The 25,985-nt window shown below is 52.4% G+C and overlaps 7 protein-coding genes across 7 annotated transcripts; 4 read left to right on the top strand and 3 right to left on the bottom strand.

Moving 5' to 3' along the window:
- The first annotated feature begins 266 nt into the window (after positions 1-266).
- Positions 267-562, top strand: PHACADRAFT_253004 (uncharacterized protein). The gene has a single exon (XM_007393808.1). It carries the CDS (start codon positions 397-399, stop codon positions 556-558), a length of 162 nt encoding a protein of 53 aa, XP_007393870.1. The 5' UTR covers positions 267-396; the 3' UTR covers positions 559-562.
- Positions 563-1,293: 731 nt separating this feature from the next.
- On the top strand, positions 1,294-3,111 carry PHACADRAFT_207380 (uncharacterized protein). Its single transcript, XM_007393807.1, has 5 exons — positions 1,294-1,972; positions 2,029-2,110; positions 2,159-2,360; positions 2,426-2,823; positions 2,886-3,111. Exons 1-5 carry the CDS (start codon positions 1,716-1,718, stop codon positions 3,000-3,002), a joined length of 1,056 nt encoding a protein of 351 aa, XP_007393869.1. The 5' UTR covers positions 1,294-1,715; the 3' UTR covers positions 3,003-3,111.
- A 530-nt stretch (positions 3,112-3,641) lies between these two features.
- On the bottom strand, positions 3,642-7,226 carry PHACADRAFT_88806 (uncharacterized protein; the record flags this gene model as incomplete). The annotated part of the gene is made up of 7 exons (XM_007393806.1): positions 3,642-3,910; positions 3,964-4,231; positions 4,289-4,726; positions 4,775-5,069; positions 5,128-5,295; positions 5,346-5,644; positions 5,697-7,226. The coding sequence occupies 7 exons, from the start codon at positions 7,224-7,226 to the stop codon at positions 3,642-3,644; spliced, it is 3,267 nt and encodes a 1,088-aa protein (XP_007393868.1).
- Positions 7,227-13,521: 6,295 nt separating this feature from the next.
- Positions 13,522-15,943, top strand: PHACADRAFT_252996 (uncharacterized protein). Its single transcript, XM_007393805.1, has 10 exons — positions 13,522-13,831; positions 13,888-14,168; positions 14,220-14,247; positions 14,300-14,463; positions 14,511-14,986; positions 15,037-15,142; positions 15,192-15,254; positions 15,307-15,423; positions 15,477-15,524; positions 15,577-15,943. Exons 1-10 carry the CDS (start codon positions 13,654-13,656, stop codon positions 15,772-15,774), a joined length of 1,659 nt encoding a protein of 552 aa, XP_007393867.1. The 5' UTR covers positions 13,522-13,653; the 3' UTR covers positions 15,775-15,943.
- A 2,396-nt stretch (positions 15,944-18,339) lies between these two features.
- PHACADRAFT_252994 (uncharacterized protein) lies at positions 18,340-19,814 on the top strand. The gene is made up of 4 exons (XM_007393804.1): positions 18,340-18,363; positions 18,422-19,084; positions 19,140-19,338; positions 19,394-19,814. Exons 2-4 carry the CDS (start codon positions 18,633-18,635, stop codon positions 19,670-19,672), a joined length of 930 nt encoding a protein of 309 aa, XP_007393866.1. The 5' UTR covers positions 18,340-18,363; positions 18,422-18,632; the 3' UTR covers positions 19,673-19,814.
- A 20-nt stretch (positions 19,815-19,834) lies between these two features.
- Positions 19,835-20,397, bottom strand: PHACADRAFT_252993 (uncharacterized protein). The gene is made up of 2 exons (XM_007393803.1): positions 20,251-20,397; positions 19,835-20,199 (listed from the first exon to the last, which is right to left on the bottom strand). The coding sequence occupies exons 1-2, from the start codon at positions 20,374-20,376 to the stop codon at positions 20,005-20,007; spliced, it is 321 nt and encodes a 106-aa protein (XP_007393865.1). The 5' UTR covers positions 20,377-20,397; the 3' UTR covers positions 19,835-20,004.
- A 3,051-nt stretch (positions 20,398-23,448) lies between these two features.
- PHACADRAFT_140586 (uncharacterized protein) lies at positions 23,449-25,797 on the bottom strand. Its single transcript, XM_007393802.1, has 3 exons — positions 25,107-25,797; positions 24,756-25,051; positions 23,449-24,704 (listed from the first exon to the last, which is right to left on the bottom strand). Exons 1-3 carry the CDS (start codon positions 25,319-25,321, stop codon positions 23,617-23,619), a joined length of 1,599 nt encoding a protein of 532 aa, XP_007393864.1. The 5' UTR covers positions 25,322-25,797; the 3' UTR covers positions 23,449-23,616.
- Positions 25,798-25,985: the final 188 nt, after the last annotated feature.

The following is a 25,985-nucleotide window of genomic DNA, read 5'->3' as shown; positions in this document are numbered from 1 at the left end:
TAGCGGCGCGCTGATGGATTCCCAGCAGCCATCGCGCAGCATGTTGGGAAAAAATGAGGCCGATAAGGGCCAAGACCCTTAACATGGTCAGATGGGGATCCTTAACACGGTCAGATGGGGCGCCACGCCAACCTTATCTTCACCTGACTATATAGATGTCAATTAATGAAAAAATGGGTACCGTACATCGTGATAGTGGCATGAGGTAGATTATGTAAAGTCTGGATGCACTAATAAGCCTCCTAACAGGATGCCAGACGAGCTCAGGTGCTTACTGTGCCCTATCTAGGCACTCAACAAGCGACTAGTCTCATGTCTGCCTTCGGAGAATGATACTCCTCTGACACGAGGGTGTCCGTGATTCGAGCAGTTAAGCAGTGCTCAGAGGAATTGCAAATGGTGCACAAATGCTTCCCTTTAGTGGCCGCCGTCACCCTGCAGCTTTGCAAGCGTGAGTGGTGCGAAAACCTGCGTCAATGTATCCGCAAACAGGGCGAGGCAGGCACAGCAAAGGTGAGGACATCACATTGGAGTGTTATGCTAGAGAAGTCTTCGTAGGAGCTCTCGTGGGGTTCGTGTAAGTATCTGGCCGGGAAAGTGCTCTGGCGACGCACCAGTGCGGCACTAGACTTATTCCATCCCCTATCCGAGTTATCCTTAATGCTTAAGGTTCAGCCTCTCGCGGTTTTGATGAGTGAGCATGGACCATGTTCGCTTGGGGGGCATGTTCGTCGGGTGGGCGTCATGCCAGCGTCATGCCAGCACAGCTGAGACCGCGCCTGAATGACAGTGAGCCAAAACTGCTGCAAAGGTCCTAGTGGAAAATGTCGGCTAAGTCGTTATAGATATGGGCGTGGGTGCAAAGACTGTGCAAAGACTGGGTGCAGCAAAATCATTCTGTTCGTAAGCGGCAGCCGAGAAGGCAACCAGCCTGAGACGGTCAGGCGGTGCAGATCAACTCCGACACCCTTGTGGCGTCTGGCCCGCCGCACGGCCCAGCGGATCAAGCTTTCAAATTAACCCAGCTCAACAAATCCCACAACATGTCCGCCGCTTGCAGGACCCTGCAGTTCACAGGGCTGTATTAGGCAAGTGTCTGTTGTACGGAGGCGTTTCTCACGGTCACATGGGTGGCAGGTTTCGTCCGTAGTCCCCTTCCATATTTAGATATGATGCGCGCAGAGCGCACTCGGCTCTGGCGCCGGTTCATTCCCCGTCGTGTTTCCCCTCGTCTCAGCTTCCTCAGCGTACATAGGTATTGGAATGAATATATTAGGAAGTAGATAACATATAAAAGAACACAATGTATTATCCTAGGAATTTACCGTTGATTACTTGCCAATCCCCCGCCTGCGCGAATCCAATTCACAACAGTGTCCAGACTCCAGCTCTGAGAAACGAAGAATGACTAAGCGGGTGCCGACTGAAGCTTGACTGCAGGTTTTTTGGCCTACATAATACATCCAAAACTGCGCTAGCCGGGGATATTCGGCGAGAAATCTGCGAGGATATGCAGACTTTCGTGGATACCTGACGCGAAACCCTCGGTCTCACAGCAATCTTACTCATGTAATACGGCTTCAGACAATTATTGAGCTGCAACTGCACGTCGCTGAAACGACCGTCTGATGAGTTCCCGCGACACAACGAGGGTATAAAGCTGCACCTCGTCGCTGTTATTCCATCTTCCAACATCAGCTACATCAACACATACCATGGCAAGGCAACAGAAACTGCTTCTCTTGTCCGGCCCCGCAGGCCAATTCACCGTCGAGTCTAGAGATGTTCCCAACCCAGGTCCCGGATTCCTGCTCATCGAGCTGCATGCCATTGCGTTGAACCCCGCAGATTGGTTGCTACGTGACCTTGGGCTCTGGATTACACAGTGGCCTGCAGTCCTCGGTCTTGACGCCGCCGGTGTTGTCGCGGAAGTCGGTAGAGGCGTGACCAACGTTGCCGTCGGCGATCGCGTGTAAGCGTTGCTACTAGCATAACGGCTGGGCCTATCACCTGACGCTGCGGACATAGAATGTATGCAGGTACAGGAGAGGAACCGCGAGTTAGCACCTTCCAGCAGTACAACGTCGTCTGCGCCGAATTTGTTGCAAAGGTGTGCACCATCTCGGCCCTGAGATGTACGGTGTTGACATGCGCACAGATACCCGACAGCATGACATTCGACCAGGCGGCAACGATCCCGATAACGATGGCGACCGCAGCGCTTGGGCTGTACGACAAGCAACAAGAGCCGGACGGCGGACTCGGGCTCACGCCACCCTGGGAAGCTGAGGGCGGCCGCGGTAAATACGCAGGCGAACCGATTTTCATCACAGGCGGGGCTTCTGGCGTCGGGCAGCACGGTGAGCACAGGGCTCCCTCGAATCCTGCGTTTATGCTGCTGACCAAAGAAAAAAAATGTCACCAGCTATCCAGTTCGCCAAGATGTCAGGCTTTGCGCCCATCATTACAACCGCATCACTGCACAACGAGGCGTACCTGAAATCGCTCGGTGCGACGCATGTCATCGACCGGGCACTGCCTGCCGCGTCGCTCGTGCAAGCGGTGCAGGACATCACGCCGAAGCCTGTGCGCGTCGCGTACGACACCGTGTCGCAGCCCGATGTGCAGAACGCTATGTACAACCTCCTCGCTCCCGGCGGACGCATGCTCCGGGTTGGCCCGATGCTGGTCCACGAGGAAAGCCTCACGAAGGATAAGTACGTCGCACATGTATTTGCCGGCGTGCAGCGACCTGCGCAGCAGGAGTGCGGGAGGGCACTGTATGCGAAGCTCCCGGAGATGCTTGCAGCAGGAGACATCAAGGTATGCGCGTACCTGACGCTGTGCTCCCTACAGTCACTGGGCTCACCATATCTTGCTCTCAGCCAACCAGGGTCGAGCTCTTGCCAAATGGTCTCGTAGGCATTCCAGATGGCCTGGATAGATTGAAGAGCGGCGTCAGCGGTGTCAAGTATGTTGTTCGACCCCAGGAGACTCCTTGAGGATACAGTAGTTCGCATGCCTACCTAGATATTTGCATAGGAGCAGAACACTTCTTGCGATCATGCTGATACCGGCCAATGAAAGCGCTCATCGTGCTTGTTTGTCTCTACTTCTGAGTCTCGCTGGTGTAAACGGCCATAGCGAGAGATGTAAGTTCCTGTTTCTTACGTAGGCGTCTAATGTGTAAGCTACAGCGAACAAAGCTTGTCAGTTATGGTAAGCATGTGCAAGTAAAAGCAGCAAATTGCAATAAGTATATGTAAGTAAAGCCAGTAAACAATTGGGTAACTAACTTCATGATACTCACCGTACCTGCCCGAGGACATTAAGCTGAATCTGACTGCCTCAATGAAATGCGGAGCAATACGGCCCAGAAACCAGACACATGGCGACAGTTATCGCGTAGGGACGCGCATTTACGCTCGTGAAACGCACCAATGTGGCTGAGCGTGAGCAGGGTGATTGACCATGAGTTGTAATATACACTAGGGTTGGCGAAAGCAGCTCTAAGTACTTGAACTGTAGTAGATACGAGAAACTAGCTAGGATGGCAATACAAAGCGTGCGATTGCGGTGAGACTAGGGAAAGCAAATTACGTGACTCTGTCGTCGTCGTCGTCGGAAAGGAAAAAAAAAGATTAAGTGGAGTCGTTCAGAAGCGTCTCCTTCCACGTCTGGGCGATTGGCTCGTTGCCGAAGACCTCGCGGAGGACCTCACGCACGTCCTCGACATACACGAACCGGATACCCGTCTTCACGCTCTCGGGCACGTTCTCCTCGATGTCTGGCCGGTTGGCGGCAGGCGCAATAATTGTCTTAATGTTGGCGCGGTGCGCGGCGAGAATCTTCTCCTTCAGGCCGCCAACGGGCAGAACCTGACCGACAAGGGAGATCTCACCAGTCATGGCTGTACAGAGGTTATCAATAATGCCGCTTACACGTCTACGTGCGATTACTAACCAATATCGGGGTTGACCTTGGTCTTTGTAAAAAGAGAAACGAAGGCGGTCAGCAAGGCGGTGCCCGCGCTGGGTCCCTCCTTGCCAATACTGCCCTCAGGCATGTGGACGTGCACATCCTTGTTGTCAAGAATCTGCTCGTCTGCGGTAGCAACGATACCAAGCTCGTGTGCATGGCTCTTCACCCAGCTGAGCGCGATCTGCGCGCTCTCGCGGATGACCTCACCGAGCTTGCCGGTCAACTGTAGATGGCCTTTGCCGGGCATGACCTATTGCGCGGCGCACGTCAACTTGGATGAAGCTAGCATGACTGCTTAGTGACGTACTGTAGCTTCTATGGGCATAACGGCGCCAGAGCCATTGCCCAGGTAACCGAGACCGGTGCTGACACCGGATGGTGGTGGCTTAACGTACATTCTGTCCTTGTAGTACACCGGGGGACCAACATAATCCTTGAGGTTCTCAGGCGTGATCTTGACGTGAACAGTGTCGGGGACCTTCATAGGCTTGCGTTGGACAGTGGTGACCTTGCGTTCGCTATCCTCACTCTCTTGCTTCGGCGTGGCGGTCTCGGTCGCGCTGATCCCGCTCACGGGAGCATCCAGTCTCTCAACTGTCCTTTCGACGGTCTCGGTCTCGGATTCTTGAGGCTTCTCAGACTTGGCGTCCTTCGCCTCCTCAGTGGAGGCGACGGAAGCAGCGGGCTCGGGGAAGGCGTCCTCGCCAAGATCCTCAACGATCTTTAGGGCAGCTTTGCGGTAGATCTTGAGATTGCACGCGGGTCAGAAGGCACCACCGAATATCAGACTTACACCGCGTACCTTCTCGATGTGTTTCTTCAGGTTCCGAACACCACTCTCGCGGCAGTAGTACTTGATCAGCGCGTCAATTGAGGAACCATCCAGCTCAACGGCCGCATCCTTCAAGCCAGAAGACTCCCTTGCCTGAGGTGCGAGATACCGCTGTGCGATGTGCATCTTCTCCTCAGACACGTAGCCACTAACTTCGATAACCTCCATGCGATCAAGCAGAGGGGCTGGGATCGTGTCAAGAACATTGGCGGTGCAGACGAAAAGCACCCTAGAGAGGTCGACTGGGACATCCATGCTAAGAATTTTCACGTGTTAGAAGAACATTGATCGCAGCCAAGAGCAGCATGACGCACTAGTGGTCCAGGAACGCCGTATTCTGCTCCGGGTCCAACATCTCAAGCAGCGCGCTAGAAGGGTCTCCATTGTGTCCACGACCAATCTTGTCGACCTCGTCGATGAGAACGAGCGGGTTTTCCGTTCCCACGCGCTTCAGGGCCTGGATGATCTTGCCAGGGAGGGCACTACAAACGGGTCAGCCCGAGCTATTCAACACCAGACCACATCGACGCACCCAACATATGTTCGCCTGTGACCCTTGATCTCCGCCACGTCCGTAAGACCACCGACTGAGAACCGGAAGAACTGTCTGTCAAGAGCACGCGCAATTGACTTGCCAATGGACGTTTTGCCAACACCAGGAGGGCCAACAAGACAGATAATCTTGCCTTCGACAGTACCACGGAGCTTGCCTACAGCGAGAAATTCGAGGATACGGTCCTTGACGTCCTTCAGGCCGTAGTGATCCTCGTCGAGGACCTTCTGCGCGTGGGTAATCGAATAGTTCTCAGGCGAATGTTGACCCCAGGGGATCTGCGGAAGATCAGCCACGTTTCTGGCCATACCATAGGACGGCAGAACGCACCTGTGTGAGCCATTCCAAGTAGTTCCTAGTGACATTCGCCTCAGAAGCAGCCGGCTCTAGGTGCTGGAGTTTGTTGAGCTCCTCGTCGAAGATCTTCTTAACAGCCTCTGGCATCTTGAGCTGCGCAGCGCGCTCCTTGAACTTTTCAATCATCTTGTCCTTGCCATCTGACTCCATACCAAGTTCCTTTTTGATGCCCTTCAACTGCTCCATGAGGTAATACTCTCGTTGACGTTTCGCAATCTTGCTGTCGACATCGCGGGAGAGCTTGCTTTGAAGCTGAGCATTAATGAGCTCCTTCTTGAGTACCAACAGAGCCTTCTGGAGTCGATTCTCGACAACCAAGCTCTCCAAGACATCCTGTAACTCCTGAACTTCTCCCGTCGAAACCGCAGCCGCAAAGTCTGCCAGTTTGTCCGGCTCATCAAAGACGTTCGAGGCGACCTGGTTGATAGAGAAGTTGGTAATCTGGTCACGGAAGAGCGGGTTGAGCTGGGCGATATCCTTGAAGACAGATACAATCTCGGACATAAATGCGCGAATGTACTGATCGTCCTTGTTGTACGGCTGAGTCGCGAGGTTCTCGACGCGGACGACAGAGACGTCGAACTTCTGCAAGAAGGCCGTCTGCATGATTGCGTGCTGAGTTACGTCCAGTTCCTTGGCACCTGGTTCCGGCGTTGCAGGGGGCGTGGGCAGCTGTGCTTCTGTTTCTGGCACGGTTTCGACTTTCGCGGCGGCAGTACCGCCAGCTTTGACCAAATCTGTGATCTTGATGCGTCGGTGGGGGTAAAGTACGGCTGTTAGACCCTCCTCTTGTTCGCCCTCTTTGGCTCCTGGACCTGGATTCGCAGCGAAGACACTAGTGATCTGTGCAAAAACTCCAACCTGGTGTACCGAGTCGATGTTCGTGATGACGTCGCTGTCCGCATGTTCATCCTTGAGCAAGAACGCGCCAAGGTACGGCTGGCCTCTACGCATCATCTCCTTAATGGCAGCCACCACAGCTGGGTTGCGGATGACAACTGCCTTGTAGAAACCGGGGAAGAGCGGGCGACGAGCGATCGGAAGAGCGAGAACCTGCGGATAGATTTCCGGTACAGACTGCTTCGAGATTTGCGTCTGCGCTTGTGCAGGAGGATCAGGTGGTGGAGGTGGCGGAGGTGGCGAGTCTGACTGTGAGCCATCCGAGCCATCCCCTGAAGATGATGAGGATGACGATGGAGGCGCAGACGAACCTGGAGGTGCCTGTGAGTCCTCCGGGCTGTCTAGCCGCACGGCCGTTGGTTCATGGCCTTTTCCCGGCTCCTCGCCCTCCGTCGACTGGGATACTTGGACTCTATTGATCCATCTAGGATAGAAAGCCGGTTGGCTGGGCTGGTAGTCGATGACTGTAGAGGTGTTAAATGCTCTCCGTTGTCGCACGACCTGAACCAGCGGACGCGAGGAGCCAGCTTCAGTCCAAAGGCGACGACTACATGTTCTCGATGTCGCCGGGGTCGATGATCTGAAGAGAGCAAAGACGTTCATGCGCGACCGGGCCTCGAACGGCTGACGCAGGAACGAAGGAGAAGGGTCGAGTTCAAGTGACGATTGCTCATCCGAAATTTCGGATGCGTAATTCGGGCGCCAGCGGACATGGCCAATCTTATCTCTTATCTATTGCATTACCTATCTGTGAACGTCTCACCTGATCAACTGGAGGAGAGCCGTCTGCACCTTGCTTGACTATACACAGAGATTTATTGCAAGAGATAATTACAGGAGCACCGTTGCATCCATATCAGATAGGTAGAACTCCATATATACATTTTTTTGAAAACAGCTGCCATCCATCGTCTAGCATGGGCTCATGGGAGAACGAGAATTTTTGTGTCGACAATGTCGGCAGCGATCGCGAAAATGTCTGAAGTATTGCCACTGTTCTTACTCTTGGCGAACCAGCCAGTGAACGTGACATAGACGATAACAAGGACATTGGGTAGCTCAGACAAGTAGCTGTTGAGTTTAGAAAGGCTGCTCTTGTGGTCGTACACAGAAATGGGGCAGTCAGTGTGCACGTGTATGCTGTCCTTGCGCAATGCACATCAGTTTTCTGCTCGACGCAGATGGCCCTCAGTGAGTGCGCCCTTGAGGCAGCCCGCCGGGCCATGCCAACGAGAAAGTGCCGCTGTAATACATCACGTTCGGGTGCCCATAGCCGCGGGGTTCTCTTAGAACCAGTGACTGGTCACTCTGGTCAATGACTGGTCAATGACCGAGTCAGACATGACCGTGACTGGCCGGTTTTCCCTTGGCAGCCAACTATGTCGCAGGACGCCATCAGGCCCTGCTGTCCATTGGGGTCTGTCCTCCCAAGCGCTCGACCCTGGCATTCCGCTTGCGTGGGATACCGCCCAGTCATTGACTGTAACTCGGTCGTTGACCCATCAGTGACCAGCTGTCAGTCAATGACCGTGACTGGGATGACTCGGTCATTGACTGCCCAACACTGCTTAGAACAGTGACCTCCAGCTACACACCACTGCACCAGAGAAATTTGGAACTTTTTTGTTGCAAAAAAATGCAAAAACAGCTTGTAAAAATAAGTAAGAAAATGTCATATTTTTTCTTGGTATCTGGCAGCCCAGCAACTTGGCAACCTGGCAGCCGAGCCAACTGTCCACCAGGCTGTTTGTCAAAGCACCCAGGGGACAGCAGATAATCAGCTCAACTGCCAGATACTAAGCAAAAAAATACAGCCTTTTCTTACTTTTAAAAAAAGCTTTTTTTTGCATATCCTCCGTGACAAAAAAGTTCCAAATTTCTCCCGCGCTGATAAGTTATTGATGGCAGTTTAGGCTGATGTTCTCAGGAGATGGAAACATTATACCACTGTGCCCATAGCATCAAAGAAAGTATCATATAATGCAATTGCTTGCATGTGAGAGCTTGGGAAGGAATTGACACTAGTGCTCACCAATTAAGATTACATACAAAATTTAGGGATATGTTGTCATACAGGAATGAGTTTTGTTATGTGTGCTTGAGAATCAAGCATGGCATGTTCCTCTGAGGTTCACTGGACCACGGCGTTGGGTTGAGCTATCCCAGCATTTGTGCAATTTGAGAGAGGAAGAGTAATGAGTTGGTGTCGATGAATGCAAAGTTAGCAACAGTGAAGCTTGCTGCGTATCTTGTGGACAACTTAGAGGGCAAACACTGCCTGTTCTTACTAAGAGAACTTTAGTCAGATTGGCACTCAAGAGCTGCGGGCAAACAACAGATATATTTCTCAGGTACTACTACTGACATAGCTGAGAGGGAAAATACACTGGTGAGGGTTGCGGGGCAAGGTCTGTCCCTTTTATTTTTCTACAGCGAGCTGCTACTTATATACTCTCAGACCATTTACCTTTGTTTTAACCCTTACATTCAAAGGTGGTCTCTACAATCTGCTTTCATCTGGTTTAAGAACATTGTGTTTTTGCTTCCGACAGACTCAAAAGCAGTTGACGTGTTGCTCTATCTTCCCATGCACTAGTCTGTGCATTGCGCGGTGAGTTTCCTTTGTTGACGCAAAGTCAATGCCTGACAATGTATGCATTAGAATTGCATACAATGTACACTAAGGAGCACACACAAGAGCTAGCACCAACACCAACCTCTCCAGCATGGTGGTATTAGGTATCAGGAGTACTAGCAACTGATTTACTCGACACTTTTCTGGTGCTTGCACGTTGGTCATATCCTACATGATTCAGAAAGCAATAGAGCTCATGTTGACTCTGGCTGGTGCTTTCTAATCTTTGTCCAGTTCTCAACAGTGTCTGATTCCTGTTTTGCGAGTCTGCAAAAACCATCTGCCAGTGTCACTGCATGATACAGTGGCCTGGAAGGCTCGCACAGGACTTGAATGATGTGCATGTGTACTTGGGGCCTCTAGATTATAGTTTTAGTGGTGCTGACCATTATGATTCTTCACACAACCTGGGTGGAGCCACCAAGGCTTTGGCAAGGCACAATCTGAGTCAATATAACATTGATCAGGGTCACCAGAGACAAAAGCTGGCTACTCTGTATAGTATAACTCATGCATTAACACTTTGATTTTTAAGTTGCTGAATGTTATGTCCAAGCCAGGTTTATATAGCTAGAAGATAGCTCTCAAGTGCACTCTCATTAGTTTATAAGACTTGTTTGTTCTAAAGCAGGCCACAGGGATACATAACAATAGTATTTATGCACAATATACCTTATGTAACACTTATAGAATTCTTAGTGTTGCATGCACGCCTCCTGCAATTGAGCTTCATGCTCACTTGCATGACATGTCTGCCAGCCACTTAGGCTTTATGCAAATTATGCTATTGTGATGTGGTTAAATTGTATGAATGATAGATCAACTAGTGAGTGTACTAGTGCCAAGGAAAATGAGCAATGCACAGTCTGAGAGAGATACAGGCCTTACATTGACACTATTTTGTTGACTTCCTGCTACTCAGGCCAAGCCAGGGGTTACTAGTCCTATTATAAATTCATCTGTGAATTATTATTATATATATATTAATTCTCAGTTGCTTAAAGTCCTAGTGACCGAGCAGTCCTGAGGCCTGACCAAGGGCCTGACTGGGCAGCAACCATGGTGTTGGACCTCTGGTACTCTATACCACCATGCCAGAGAGGTTGGTGTCAGTGCTAGCTCTCATGCATGCCCTTTGGCGTACACGGTGTTGTGTATCAAGTTGGATTGACATAAGATACAAATAAATAAGAGCCTGATTCACTCACCTTAGTAAAGCAAAGAAGGAGTAAAGCTAGGGAAGCCTTTGGAAGCTCATGGAATCAAGTGAAACATGATGGAAGATGCTAGAATAGACTGTGGGAATGAATGGGACAAATTAGGAAAGAGGCTGTTTGCCTCAGAACTTTATGGAACCTTGTAGAATAGTGTAAAATATGGGCCCCTGCCACTCTGTGAATGGATATATAAAGCCCCCCTCATGTAGAGTAGAACTCCAGCTTTTTGTATCTAGTGTTGGTCTAGTACCACGATCCACTCACTTTCAGCGTCAGTATCTGTGCTGTGTGCCTGGAGTGCCCTTTCCTGTGGGGCGGCACCACACAAATATCAGCAGCATGTACAAGCATCAGGATATGCATCTGATCTATGTCTCGGACATGCATATCTTCAGCAGGAGCGCATTCATGTTCGACCTGTCCATGCTGTGGCCACTTTCACCACACACTAACACCACACCCAACTTCTAGATGCTGCACAAATTTTGGGGTACTGTGGACTCAACTACTTTGGTGGTGGGCTGAATGCGCATAGAGGCAGGCTCAGTGTACAGATGTAGTATATCACCTTGAAAATATGTCTATACATGCTCAGTAATGCACCACTGGGAGCAACTTGATGTTTAGTTACCTTACTACCTTCGTCTCAGAAATTGATACTGCCAGATATCTTATTACATATAATTACATATGCTTATTTAAAATTACATACACGTAAGATTATGCATATCATAAATTATGGTGATCGTTAATGTAATTGAGTGTGGATAAGTCAGGGTACTTTTAAGGGCAGAAAGGCTTAGGTGAGCTGAAAAGCTTGACTAGCCTTGCTTTCAAAAGAAACTGCACTCCTAAGTGAGGTGGACCAGACTTTTGGTTAACTTCTGCCTTAGTTGTTCAGGGAGGAAATAGCAGACGAGCTTGAATGCCTTGTGAAGAATAGAGGGTCTTCTAGAAGGGGATTGCACTGGAAAGCAGCTAAGCTCTACAGTACAAGGGGAAACAAAGGAGCTGAAGAGCATAGAGAAGCTCTACAGCATCAGAGGAAATGCTAACCAGCTGACAACTAACCAAAGGACGAGAGGGTGAAGTAGCAACAAAGCTCTTTACACCAAAGATACTGACTAACTGACTGACTGACTGACTGACTTTGGGTGAAGTAGCAACTAAGCTCTCCAGGCAGAGAATACTGACTAACTGACTAAACAGAAGAGGCTAGGCTATCATGCGATACAGCAGGCAACTGGACTAGGCTCATATAGGACATACAAAGGCTGAGCACAAGTGGGGGCTTGTTAGAGAAGGCAGACATCGTGCTACTGCTGCCAGAGCTCTTAGTGGGTGATGGCATGCTGTGCATGACACTGGCACTGTCAGGTGCAATGAGGTGCATTCTGCCACTGAGCCAGTTGAGCTTGCACGCAGTGGAGCCTGTGCGCCTGGTGCTGGAGCTTTCAGATGATGTTCTGCAGCAACATCAAAGAGGGTGCAATCAGGGCACAGTCAGTGCAGAGAGGAGGAGAAATGCATGATGTTGTTCCTGGCTGTTATCGTGCACTTAGCAGCAGACATGCTCCTGCAAGGGCTTTCTTCTTGAGCTTGGCCCCTGCACGGTCAAGCCCAGCCAATGCTAAAGAATATTAATGCTCATGATGCACTGACATGACTCACTGCGTGTCAGCATCTGAAGGATTCTGATGTCCATTGGGTTGGTGCCTTGCATCAAGAGCACATTGGTGTGTGACTCTCGAGTGGTGCACACCATATCTGAACTCACCGCAGCCAATCATGGCCATTCTGGAGGTCTGACATATGCAGCATACAGATTACATACAGGCAGCATAATTTACAATATGCATAGTACACGTACGATATGCCATGCGTACATGTAGGAGAACAATTACGGCAAATCCCATAATTAATCTTAAGATATGCTTAATTTGGAATTATAATGGTATGTAATCATAATTTTGGTGAGCACTAATTGACACTTGAAAGCTTAAAGCTTAAAGCTTGCATGACAGTTGATGCACCTCGCAGGCTGCTGTAATCCAGGAGAGATCCTAAGACTGGCTGTAAGCACAGATGGATAAGATAGATGAGCTGACGGAGATGCACGAAAATAGCGGATCAAGCCGGGCTCATGATTTGATGGCAATTACATAGGACCACTCCTTGGGACACCTGATTAATATTCACTTCCCCTTCGTATGTCTCTTGCATATAAATACCAAATAAATCGTATTATATTACTACAACATATGAAATACCTCAGTGCAAAGCTGCAAGGCGAAAAGACGAAAGCTGATGTCAAGACAAAGGACACAAGACGGAGGTGGTCCAGGACAGCGACTACCACTCCTTGGGACACTGTGACTGATGTGACAAAAGTGACCTGCACCAGCAGTCTTGGCGGACGCGGCGGTCACGCGGCAGTCAAACTTGTCACGCCTCAGTAACGCCTAAGCTCAGTAGAATCATCTCTGATGTATCCTAGCTCGACACTTGACAGCTGAGCACTATGCGCATTTTTCACATGAATGGAGCATAAATTCAAGTATTAACGAATATTTTTGCGAATTTTAAGCTCACTGTGCGACTCTGGTGACAATCACAGCATCACTGAAACCGTTGCTCCCCCACCTACGCTACAATCACCGGACGGCTCTGAGTTTCTAGTGGCATATAGATATAGATGTATTATATACAGTAAAATGATAGTGATAGGACCTACAGGCTGTGCGAGGGCAGAAAGTGGAGTGTCCCAAGGAGTGGTGCTGTCCCAAGGAGTGGTCCTACACTGTATGCCTGTCCCAACATACCTGGGTAAGCAAGGTAACCTCTGCAGTTACTCGGTCACTGTTCTCGCTTACCACAGTTACTGACCTTGCCTTTGCACGCGACGCGCTTTGCTACTGATCTCGTATCATGCATGGGTGCCCTCTTGCGCACGTTCAGACGGGCCAAACCTCGAGCTCCCACACACGCATTCCGCATTGGTTCCGTGATGTCCGTTCACAGGAGCAGTATCTGCAGTGGTCGATAAGCAGGAACCACAGGTGCGTGTTGCGTGATACCCTTCAGACAATTACCCCGCTGGTTTTATAAGGTGTTGCAGTCCAGAGACCCCGCTATCCAACTTGCCTCACCCGCTAAGTACAGTGCACGACAGCCTGCCATGTCGTCCGCCAACAACGAAACCTCTCGCGGTCTCCATGCACCACCCGTTACAAAAGAGGTTCTGCAGCAGACAGCGTCCCTTCTTGGAGTGCAGGTTCCCGACAGATGGGAGGAGGACTTCACCATCATGCTAGGGACTACGCGGGAAGCCATGGAAAAGATTTTGGATATGGAAGGTTAGTCCCAACGTAAAGTTCATATCTTACGCATGCTGAGGCTGCTTTGCACAAAGACTTCGTCATACAACCAGACCTGAAACGCTTCCCACGTAAGGACGTCTCTCGCCCCGGTCTCGAGGAGAATTCCTTCAACGCATGGGCTACGAAAGCAATTGTTGAGAATGCGAACGAGGACGAGCGTTCCCATGGTCTCCTCGCAGGCAAGAAGGTCGTCTTGAAGGACAATATCTGTCTGGCTGGCGTCCCGTGCGAGTTTGGCACAAAGGTCTTCGAGGACTGGATACCCCGCACAGACGCAACTGTAGTCACGCGTACACTCGAAGCTGGCGGAACGGTATGCTTCTATAGTTCCGAAAGCGCGCAGTGACATTTATGAATTGTGCAGATTATAGGGAAAGCGACATGCGAGAACTGTAGGTGCCACTTCTCTCAAATCGCCATTCTGAAGATCTGATACGCTCTTAGTTTGCTCTTACGGTGTATCGAATACTGCAGCCACAGGACCTGTGGGCAACGTCTACGATAAGACTCGTTCTGCAGGCGGCTCTTCTTCGGGCTGCGGGGTCCTTGTTGCCCTGGGCGAGGCTGACATGGGCATTGGAGGTGATCAAGGAGGCTCTATCCGCATTGTACGTGGCTTCATTGCTAAAACGCGCGCTGTACCCATGCTACCTAGCCTGCATCGCACCTCGGTATTGTCGGACTCAAACCCACTTTCGGCCTCGTCCCTTACACAGGCATCATCTCGAGCGAAACGGCAGTCGACCACACCGGCCCGATGTCGCGTGATGTCATGTCCAACGCGCTCCTTCTACAGGTTCTCGCTGGTGTCGACGGGCTTGATGACCGTCAGCTCGCTGGAACGCCCTTGCCCGACCAGGTTCCGAACTACACCGCGCTCCTGTCCTCAGCGAAGTCCGCCCGGGCCTTGCTCTCGGTCGGGGAGAGAAAGTCAGCAGATTCTGCGCCGGGTGCAACGCGTCCGTTGCGCATCGGTGTGCTCAAAGAAGGAGAGAACTTCGGAGTTATGGATCCTCGCGTTGCTGCCTGTGTACGGGCGGCGGTGGAGAAGTTTAAGGAACTCGGTGCGGAGGTGGTCGACTTAAGCGTGCCTGGACACACAAATGTACCTGTGTTTGGACGTGTCCAAAGGTGAGTTTATCTGCTGACGTATCGAGATCGTTCGCTGAGCTGTTTTGCAGAATTGCGTCTAATTCACTACTAGGTCGGCACAGCGGCACCCGGCAAATGCACCTCACGGATCTAAACGAGAGGCTGCTCCCTTGGACACAGGGAAAATTTGAGAAAGTGTGTCACATATCCTATCATGCTGGCGCTTGACACTGAAGTCTCTCAGCTATGGTTCATCGCAGCTCACTACATGGTATCAGGCATGTACGCCGAGCAGAACTACCCTCAAGTTTGTTTTCATATGGCTTCCGCCGTTTTTCTTTACTTATTGCGATCCGCAGCTTCATGGCAAAGTGCATAACTTGATCCGCAAGCTGAAGCTCGATTATGATGCCGTTCTCGAGGGCGTAGATCTCATGGTCATGCCCACTCTACCATGGGTCGCTAAAAAGCTGATGGTGCGTCGAGCATTTTGGGACTCAACATTGGATGCTGACATCACTATCATCAGCCGCCGGATGCATCCCCACTTGCTCAACTGAAAGACTACGACGGCTTAGTGAGTCGCCTAGTCTGTCGTCAAGCGCTTCGCATCTAAATTCTAGCGGTAGACATCCAATACAATGGCGTTTAACTTGACAGGACATCCAGCCCTATCCGTTCCTTGCGGTATGCTGACTCCGCCAGAGGGCCCGGAGGACCTTCGCCTGCCTGTTGGGATGCAATTGATTGGAAAGTATCACGATGAGCTCACACTGTACAAAGCTGCGCTGGCTTGGAGCGATGCTTTTAATTGGAAGGAGCTATGAAGATAGTAGCCATGCAGTATTACAAGTCGGTAGAGCGGAATATGATTGCCTGCATATGTCACCTCGCGAATGTGGAGGAGGTCAGTCTGGACTCGACCAACGCGGGGATCACAAGTCCATATATTTCGAGATATTCGGCCGATTTAATATGTATAAGGCTTTATATAGCTTTCCTCGCCGCTATATACATCGTCCGTCTCCTCTAGCTCTACTCACTTGCGCTAGCCCTCTACTTCTCTGGTCTTGCTATCGCTGCTAAACTCTATACCTGAAAGAATATCCTTGGATTTTTGGCTACATTTCCCCTGTACCGGGCGCCCCGGACTTGATGTTCACACCGACAACCACAACTCTCCCACAAAGAAATCCGACCGAAGATGACTCGTCGAAGACTGCTCGGCAGCGATCTAACGCACGTTCGCGCGCGCCATCCGTGGCGGAATCCTCAGTACCCGCCACCCGCAAGCCTGGGCTGCCCGCAGCGTCCTCTGAGGTGGTGCACATGTCGCCAGAAGCACTGCGAAACAATGAGAGGCTCTTTCCCATGATTCAGGCGCAGCTTTCCGAGGATAGGATCAACGGAGGCTATGCTTCGAGCGCGAGGAAGTTGGCGGGGTGGATGAGCAGGGACAAGGCGTACTACCCGGCGGCAAGGTCATGGGTGAGTCTCCTGTGTAGAGGTCAGAGAATCCGACTCAACGTCGCGCGCCACAATGCTTAGATTATCGCACTTCTCGAGGTGGGTAAACCTTATACGATTTCCGAAGTATTGAGCCAAGATTTGGAACAGACGGCGCAACAGACCCTCCGTCGAACAGCGGGCAATGCGCTGCCTCAGGGCCAGCCGTTCCACGTCTCGCAGTGCCCTAGCATCCTTAAGACACAGTGGGTTGACCCATACACCAACCTTGTTGAGATCCTGCGTCGTTATGAGCATATGTTCATCGAGCCCGACTTACGAGGTAAGTGTGCATCAGCTTCGTACATGTCGACATCTGAGTGTGGCGCTTGCCTTCGCAGTACGCCTCCAAGCCCTCCTTCATACCATCGATGGACCCGCTCCCTCGGCACCAAGACACCGTATGACGCATGGTGCGAGCGCGTCGGGCGCGGCCTCGCCGATGCCGCATGCCGTCCCCGCCCCCAGACCTGGTTCGTCTGCGTCCATTCGTTACGCTACTTCGAGCCCCGAGAGTCCTATGGCATACCATAAGCCACCTCAGTACACTGTACCCCCACCAGCTACTGATCCTGCACCTCTAATTGTGACAATTCCGCCGGCTATGCCGTATCGCCAGCAAGTCGCCTCGCCCGCGCAGATGTCACTTGTGGAAGCTCATCCCACCGCAGTGAGACAGCCGACATTGCCCTCTCGCAGAGGTGTCAATGGCTCTATCTCGCCTATGTCTCCGCGTCCAGTTCTCGCACAGTCCAACGCTATGCCTCGGATAGTCAGCACTCCATCTGCAGTTGCTTCGTCTCCTGCACCTGCTGCGTTAACGCCAGACGCCTCCGTCTCTGCGCCTACGAAGCGGAAGCCGAAAGCAAGACGTGAGCTTACTGAGGACTATTTGCTGGACGATATGGAGTGGTTCAGGCGACAGAAGGAGATGGAGATGGAGATGGAGATGGAAGCACAAGCGCAGTCGGAAGCGAAGCAAACTACCGATATGTCTAGTTCTGCAGCGGAGCCTAGACCTACCCTGGTCGAGCAAGATCATGGTACAACGATAGATGAAAATGCCCGAGCATCGCCAACGGACCTTCCAGGGATGGCTGGACTAAGTCCTATCGATCAGCCAGCTGACGCTAAGTCCGGCATCACCGACCAGGACGTTCATATGGCGGACGCCACGTCCGCCGTTACTGGGACGCATCCGCCGGTCGACGCGATGGTCGCGGATGCTGTGTCTCAGCCACCGAATGAAATCTTGATGCAAGCCGAACCACAAAGTTCACTCGTCAACGATGCTAACTTGAGGACGATGGAGAATAATATATCTGCCGTCCCTGTTCCCGTCGATGTTAATGCCAAGGCCCCAGCCGAACCATCCCCTGTCTTCCCCATGGCCAGTGCATCCGCCTCGACTGCTCGCGTGTTGGACTTATCTAAGCTAAGCTCGTCAACTACGTCGAAAGCTAAGAAGCAACCATCTACCGATCTGGTCTATTCTAAAGTGGCCCAGCCGCCAGATCCTGCCGATGTCACACCTGTCTCTGGCCCGTCCGCCACTCCTGCACCCGCAGCCGAACAGTATGATGCTCCTCCCACTTCAGAGTACTGGCCATCTGTCTCAACCTCCAGCGAAGCAAGCTGGAGCATCCAATTTTCTCATGTCGTCAAGAAATCGACGTCGAAGAAGGGTCCGCCCGGGATCAGAGCCTCAGAGCTCCTTGTCCAAACCCAAGACTCTTCGATGCTAACGGGCTCTTCTGACGTTGGGCCACCGCGTACTGGCATTAAGCTGCAATCAACGAAGGGTCTAGGGCTCAAGATAAAGTTGGTGCCGCCTAAGCCTCCTAATCCACCTTCTGCCGAGCCTCTCAGCGCTTCATCCACAACGTCCAGCATTCATGATACTTCCAAAGGTGAATCCACTTCTCAGGCGACGGCCTTTGTTGACTCACATACAGTCAACAAAGTTAGTTCTGGAACGAACACGTCGGCGACTCACAGCCCGATACAGCCCGCAACTACTGCGCCTACCCCGACCAGGGCGCGTACGGGCTTAGACTCAGAAGAAGATGAACCGCTCGCTGCACGACAACGACGCGTAAGCGGACAGCATGGCTCTCCTGTCGCGAAACGTGCACGGTCTGCGAGTCCGGACACGCCTCTGGCTCAGCGGCGGAAGAGCATGCAAGATACACCGACGGGTTCGCGGAGATCGTCTCTGGTCACCCAAAACAAGCCTAGAGAGTACACTGTCAACGCTTTTGCGAGCGGAAATTTTGTCTATTCTCCGGTTCGAACAAAGGCGATGGATACCGGCGGGCAAACGAACATGGACGTGGACGAACGCGACGGCAGTCCTGCAATTTTATTGTCGAGTCTGTCACGGGCCCCCGCTTCTGGTCGACCTAAGGGGCCGGTGCGGACAGTGGAAGACATGGGACTCGATTCTGAGCCGTTTACAGACGAGGAGCTTCAGAGGCTGCCGATCTTCCGTAGCAGTGCGAATCTCGTGTTCGCGCATGGGAAGCCCCCGGGCGACGCCGCACCTCTTACGTTCCCATTCGAGCTGGAAAAAGCGGACTACGATGCATGCTTGTCATGGTCTAAGCAGAACGACCACAACCAGCTTGCGAGGTGAGTGTCCATCTGAACTTGCTCACATCTGCTCTAACTTCTGTCAACCTCGCAGTGACCTGACCTCTCTCAAGTGTGTCTCCTTGTCATGCTATCATATAGAGGAGTGCAGCCGCAAGCTCCTAAGTTTCAGCAATCCGAAGCCGCAGGATATCTTTGCAGGCAAGCCGAACGACTTCCCCACGCACCTGTCGGTCTATCTGCGCATTGAAGGGCAGGACCCGCCCGAGTTTGCGGTGACATGGGCCCATCTCGTAGGCGTTATATACATCCGCTCGCCGTTCCCCACTCACCCTGCCGTGCCAACAGCTTGAAAACAGGCATGATCAGCTCGTCGATCTCTCCAAGAAGGTGCGCCTGGGCACAAACAAGATCGAGCTCTACGCGGGCAGGCCCGATGTTGATTACAGCCAGTATGTCTTCGTCCTGCGCCTGCACTCACCCACGCCAAGGCAAGCCGCGTGGTGGTGGGACCGCAAGAGAGAACAAGTGAGCTGGCAACGGACACTCAGACGGTTCTCCCACTTCGAGATGTCGTCGATTGACCTCAGTCAGCGCGCGAAACATACTGAGCACACGCCTGCGTAATGTTTGTCTTGTGGGAATCCTATCTTCTTGTCTTTTGCTGTCTTTGCTCTGCTGTGCTATGCTTTCTTGCTGTACGTTAGTTGACCCTCATGTACTTATTCATTCTTGTTATTACGCAAGGAGGCCAGAAACCTTCACCTGCTCCGAATATACAGCTCTCAATAAGCGAGTTGAGGAAGCGAGTGTCAAATTGAAGGTAGAAAGTCAACACATGCAATGCAATAACCGAGAGGGCGATAAAAAGATACATGTCGAGAGTGCGCGGAGCATAAATTATATGCGTGAATGCGATGTTCAATGCGAGGATATGCACAAGCCCAATCTGCGGCGAGCTACGACTGAAGTCCAAGAGAGCTGAGCCAGCTATCCCAGCCATTAGTCGCGGGGCTGTTCGCCCGTTCACCATCTGGTCTTCCAACGTAGAGAACGAAAAGCCGGTCCGCTTGGCCACTCAGTTGTACAAAACGAATGATGTTGTCTCCCGGAGCGATATACGGTGTGACATCGATCGGGCCGTCGTCAGGTCCCTACCGAGCAGCGGTAAGCACTGAATTGTAGATGAACACACAGAGGCATACCATTTGCTTGGGTAACCACGCTGCGCGCGACTCGCGATGGGTGTTCATCTCGACGATGAGCTGGCCACGCGGCGGCCACTTCGTCTTCATCTTCCAAAGCATTGTCGCGAACGCTTCTGGCGACATAGATTGGTCGGCCTCGACCGCTTCCTGGACGTCGGAAGCATGCAGGCATAGCAGGTGGAATGCGGCGTACGATGCCGACGAACTACACACGATGTAAGCACAAATGGAATCGCAAGGAAGGGGAAGATACACACTCGAATGCCCGTCCGCATTCGTTCCACCGCTTCGCAGCTGCAGCAGACTCATCGTCGACGTGGAAGGCGACACTGTGAACCGTCGCATGGTTCTGGCCGACCTCTGCGAAACAAAGACCAGGTATTTGAAGGGGAGTAGGTGGTGTTACCGAAGACGTGAGCGCAGATCCAGACGCCGTGTCGCTCGACGCATAGACCGCAGAATCAATTTCCATAGGGATGGTGATGGGACTTGAGGCGTTTTGACGGACGTCGGCCGATGCTGTATCGGGTGGTGCTCCAATATCTTCCACCATAACCTGACTATCGCAATCAGGTAGTGCTGGTTCTGTTCCGGAGCCTTGCGCATCGAACGAGGGAGAAGTGGTAGCTGCAGACGGTACGGTGTCAGTATGCACCACAGGGATCGATCTGTCCATTACAGTCGAGTCCGCATTTGAATCCATTTGCGGACTCCGTTGTGCCTCCGGCGAGTCGTTAGTCGATCCGGTATCCCGTCTGGCTTTGTCTACGCACGGCAAACCTTCTTTATCCGCATTTGCGTGCACCTCCGATGCTGATCCCGTTTCAAAGGAGGGGATAATCGACTCATCTCCATTCTCCGGCAGTCCAGCATTTGAACGTACAGACTTATCTGTCAGAATAAGGTGCTCTTGGTGTCCTGACCGTGCATCAATAGCCGACTCAGATAGTGATCCGACAGCAGCATTTGTATCGTTTGGCTGTATTGGGTGCGGCGCGTTGGTCCCGCCAGTTGAGCCCGACAGTACTTCCTGAGATGACGCTGCAGCGGGAGTGGATTGTTCGATTCCGGGCACTACACCAACAGTAGACAATTCGGTGGTAGGTGCGCTGTGGGTGTGTTTCTCCGAAGAATACACTTGAGACGAAGGCGGCTGCAGCGAACCGGATAACGTCGCGTTTGCCAGGGACGAAAGGACCTGATCTGCATCGCGTATACGGCCTGACAGTGAGGACGAGGTAGCAACATCAGAGGATTCCATTGTTTGTGCCGCGGTATGTGTGGCGTTATCCTGCGGAAGAGGGCTCGCGGAAGCAAGTCGTTCGCTCATTGGTTCTATCGATATGCTCGCCAAGGTAGCCATAGACTCCCCCAGCACCGGTGACTGTCTCCTACTCGAATTTGCACTTGAATTAGTGTCCATATCTTCAGATCCTGCATAGGACGGCGTCTTCTTTAACTCGAGCAACCGTTGTGGGCCAAGACCAGGACGAGTACCAACATCTTTCGCTCGTCCACCTAGCCCAGTCGGTAATGGCGGCTTACCGTGTACAGCACTATCCGCGGTCGCCATTCTCATAGGTGCCTCTATCGTCACGATATGCTGAGGCGTAGATGTCAACGCTAGAGCCGCGCGCAACGCTCTAGGTGCTTTCGGAGGTTCCCTGCCCAACTTGGATCCGTCACCATGCACAGGCTGAGATATCCACCGCGACGTCTTGTATGGTCTTGCAGGCTCAGCAGGCTCAGCGGTACGTGTCCGCTGTCTCTTCGCCAGAGAGCTGCGCTCGACTTCTGTTAACACGACGTCTGTAGTCATGCCATCATCCGACTGTCCCTCCTTCCTCGGTTTTCCATCCTCGGTTCTTTGAGTCGGTTTAACATCCCATCTGGACGGTGCCGCACGTCTTCCGTGGCCCGATAAGCGCACTTCCCCAAAGTTCGTCTCTCCAGAGTCGCTGGATATTGCCCTCTTCCCTGCCTCCAGCTGACTCCGACTCTCTTTCGCCAGTCTTAAGAACTCCAAACACTGCTCCTCCGTCACGAGAGACGAGACCCGCTCGTCCACAATTCGCGGGTCCATGTTTGGATCTCGTAGCCGCGCATTTCGTGAAATGAGGGGTGCGATGAGCAGCTTGGCTTGTTCAATAAGTGTCGCTCGATCCACACTAGCGGAGCGCGATGATGCTGACACCGCAAGCTCGGTGGGTGTGCCGGCACCATCTGCCTTCTCGAATGAGTGGACAGGCATGGATGGGGATGGAGTGGGCTGTTCATCGTCTGCTACCAACAGGTCGTCCACAGCAGCCTCTGATCCAGGGGATTCGCGAGATTCTTGCTCGTCCATGCTGCTCTGCTTTACAAGCTCCTTCCCTTGCTTGAGCGCATCTGCGATCAGCTGCTCCGCCTGCATATGCCGCAGGTTAGTAGTCCTTCACGCGAAGGGGATTCACATGCACGCACCAAAACCCCCGCTGGATCGATGAGAGACGGTCCCTTCGGTGAGTCATTTCTCGAATTCGCTATGCTTCCCGTCTCATCCACATCTATGATATCTCCGCCTCTAGATGTTGTTTCTTTCATCCTAGATATTCTCTCTGCGAGGGAAACGCGCCACACAGGCCTTTTAGGCGAGCCGTCCTTCGTTGGACTCAGCCGGTTCAACAGCGAGTCTGAGGTCGGCTCCAGACGAGACAGCAACGACTGCGTATCTCCCATCGGCTCCTCCTTCACCGTCACATGCGACTTCCACGAGGCATGTTTGTTATAGGATTGGTGGCCCCCTCGCCCCCGGTAGAATGATTTGCGACCCTTAAACCCGCGATTGTTATAGGGATGGTGGTGGTGATGTGCCGAGTTCGACGAGAAGTCATACTCAGGCGGATTGTGGTGATGAGGTGAATGCATTATTAGCAACAGAGCCAGCGTTGTGAGCGCATAAAGCAATGAGATTTGACAGGACCAAGACAACGAAAGATGTAGGTGTCGGTGGGGACTAAGTAAGATGTCTGGCCACCGTCATGGCTAAGACGGCGCGATAAATAGGTAGGCGCCTGCGTAGCGGCGTGTGATGATGGCGGGATATTGATGCGCCCTTTGATGCCGACGACCCCGAGGACTCCATCCACCCCACTCTTCCAGGAACTTCGTCATTTCGCAGCTGTTGATATCAGCCTTGGCCGCTCCAACTAAACTTGCAAGTCATGTTCATATCGTCCCTTCCTAATGTACAACAAAATCTTGGTGCTTGCCATGCTATTTTACATACATCTAGACCCCAGTGTAATATACGCAGAGATCATACTTCATATGGATATCATTCGTCAGTGGCACGTCGTGAGCATACTAAGCAGATTGCTGCAGTTACACTTCCAAGTATTCCTCCTTGTTATCTTGTGCAATCTCTTCATCTGACACAATGTCCTGTGCCTTGAGCTCCTCAACCGACGGTGCCCGCTTCGAGCCCAGTAAGAACCGCCCTCCGGGAGCGTCCTGGATCGCGCGCACGATGGTGTCGTGCTCAAAGAGGTAGCGAATGTCCTCGAGGGCGTATCCTTTCGTCTCCGGGAGGCAGAAGTACGTCCAGAACGCCATGATGACGCAAAAGACGCCGAAAACGAGATACGTGCCGTACGTGATGCGGTCGAGCATGATCGGCGTCAGCTTCGAGACCGTGAACGAGAAGAGCCAGTTTACGCCGATTGCGAGTGACTGCGACGCGGCGCGGACGTGGTTCGGTGCGACCTCGGCAGCGACAACCCAGGGCAGCGGGCCCCAGCCGACGCAGTAGAAGACTGCGTAGAGGTACACCGCGACGATCGAGACGTACGATGCGGGCACAATGTCTGGCTGAGGATGCACGCCGGAAAAGCCGCCGATCCAGAGCATCATGAGGCCTTGGCCCAGCCCGCCGATGATCAGGCAGCGCTTGCGCCCGAGACTCTCGACGGCGAAGGCGAGCACGAGCGCGACAGAGACGGTTTTGACGACGCCGTACACGCCAGTGGCGAACAGGCCGGAGGTTGTGCCTGAGATGCCTAGGTTCGCAAAGACGACAGGCGAGAAGTAGTTGATAGCGTTTGTGCCGGTGGCCTGCTGGAAAAACATGACGAGCGAGGGAATGAAGCAGCGCAGCGCGGTCGTGCGTGACTCGACCATGAGGGCAAATTGCCTGAGGATGGACGTCTTCTCCTTGCCCTCGAAGTCGGCTTTGATCTCTATGAGCTCTGCGAGCACAGTGTCACTGTCCGGACGAGCACCGGAAGCACGGGCAAGAGACTTGGCTGCGCGGTCGAAGTATCCGTGCTCGACGAGCCAGCGTGGGGATTCAGGTTGGAAGAGCATTGAAGTGACAAAGAGAACGCCGGGAATGAGCTGCATAATGAGAGGCAGACGCCACTGCATATTATCCGTCCCAGAGAGATTCAGGCTTACGCCATAGTTGACCCAGTCTGTGATAAGTCAGCAAGAGATCCTAAAATCAAGGCGAAAGGGGCACTTACAGCTCAACATGATGCCAATATTGTTTGCGAGCTGGACCATGCCCGTGCAGCGTCCACGGATAGACTTCGGGACACACTCCGAGACATAGGTGGGCACCAATGCGGACACCATGCCAACACCGAGACCGGCAAAGAAGCGACTGAAGTAGAACAGGCGAAGGGCGACGTCGGAGGACGTGCCCAGGCCAATAAGAGCCTGGATCAAACTACCGATGAGGTAAATCACGCCGGATACAACCAGGATTGGCTGGCGCCCAAAGGTGTTGGAGAGATAACCTGTAAACAAGGCACCGAAGCTGGGACGTACAGGATCAGCTGAGATCCACGCTAGAACAGGTATAAGGCACGCACAAGCATCCACCTTGCAGCACAGAGACAATGTTTCCAGAGAGGTTAGCCTGCGCGGACTTGCTCATGCTGTTGATTTTGAAGTAGCTCTTAAAGGACGGGAGCGTGAGCACGCCGCCGATGATGCCGATGTCCCAGCCGTAGAAGATCGAACCCAACGCGGCTGAAGCTGCGATAGCGTACGCATGTTTGTGTCGTGCAATATCGGCAAGGCCCATGGCGACAGCGGCGGTTGGAGAGAGAGAGAAGTGTATATGAGTGTATATGATTTCGGCCCTGCAGCGCACCCGCCTTATGCCCTCGCCAGAAGATCAGACGTCCAAAACCGATCTATCCAAACACCACAGAGGAGGGGTCGTCTTCTGCTCACGGGGCCTTACAGGTGGCCCTGATGGCAATGTCACTTGATGGTCGGCCAGAAGCGCGGGACCGTCATGCAGAATTGCGCGGGCGTTTAGAAATTGCGACCAGACTGACGACGAAAACGCACGATCCTCTCTCCTCTTACACCTTATGCGCATAGCCACTCGTAACCCATCGCACTCAGCCCATGCGGCCTGTCGTGTCTGCCTAATGGAGATACCGTAGTCCAGGCCAAGATACGGGATCCGGAGATTCGGAATAGTCCGGAAGAACATCATGGAGGTGCGCCAGAGTCTGCCAAAGCGGTGAACAGAAGATTCAGGCTTGAGATGGAAGGAGAGATAATCTGACGCACATACAACATTGAACGGGGCCGCCTCCAAGCGAGCATACTTTTCCACCGAATACTTTCTCTCGCTTGTGTTGGTAAGCGTAGCCTTAGACTGCCATGCTAGAGCCCCAGCACACTTTGAGCGAGAAAAGGAAAGAGAAATAGGCATATTGTTGTTCATCTGGTCG

This window comes from Phanerochaete carnosa (genome assembly GCF_000300595.1).
Source record: "Phanerochaete carnosa HHB-10118-sp unplaced genomic scaffold PHACAscaffold_3, whole genome shotgun sequence".
Classification (NCBI taxonomy): domain Eukaryota; kingdom Fungi; phylum Basidiomycota; class Agaricomycetes; order Polyporales; family Phanerochaetaceae; genus Phanerochaete; species Phanerochaete carnosa.
The sequence above is the reverse complement of the archived record's forward strand: the minus strand, read 5'-3'. Positions and strand labels throughout refer to the sequence as shown.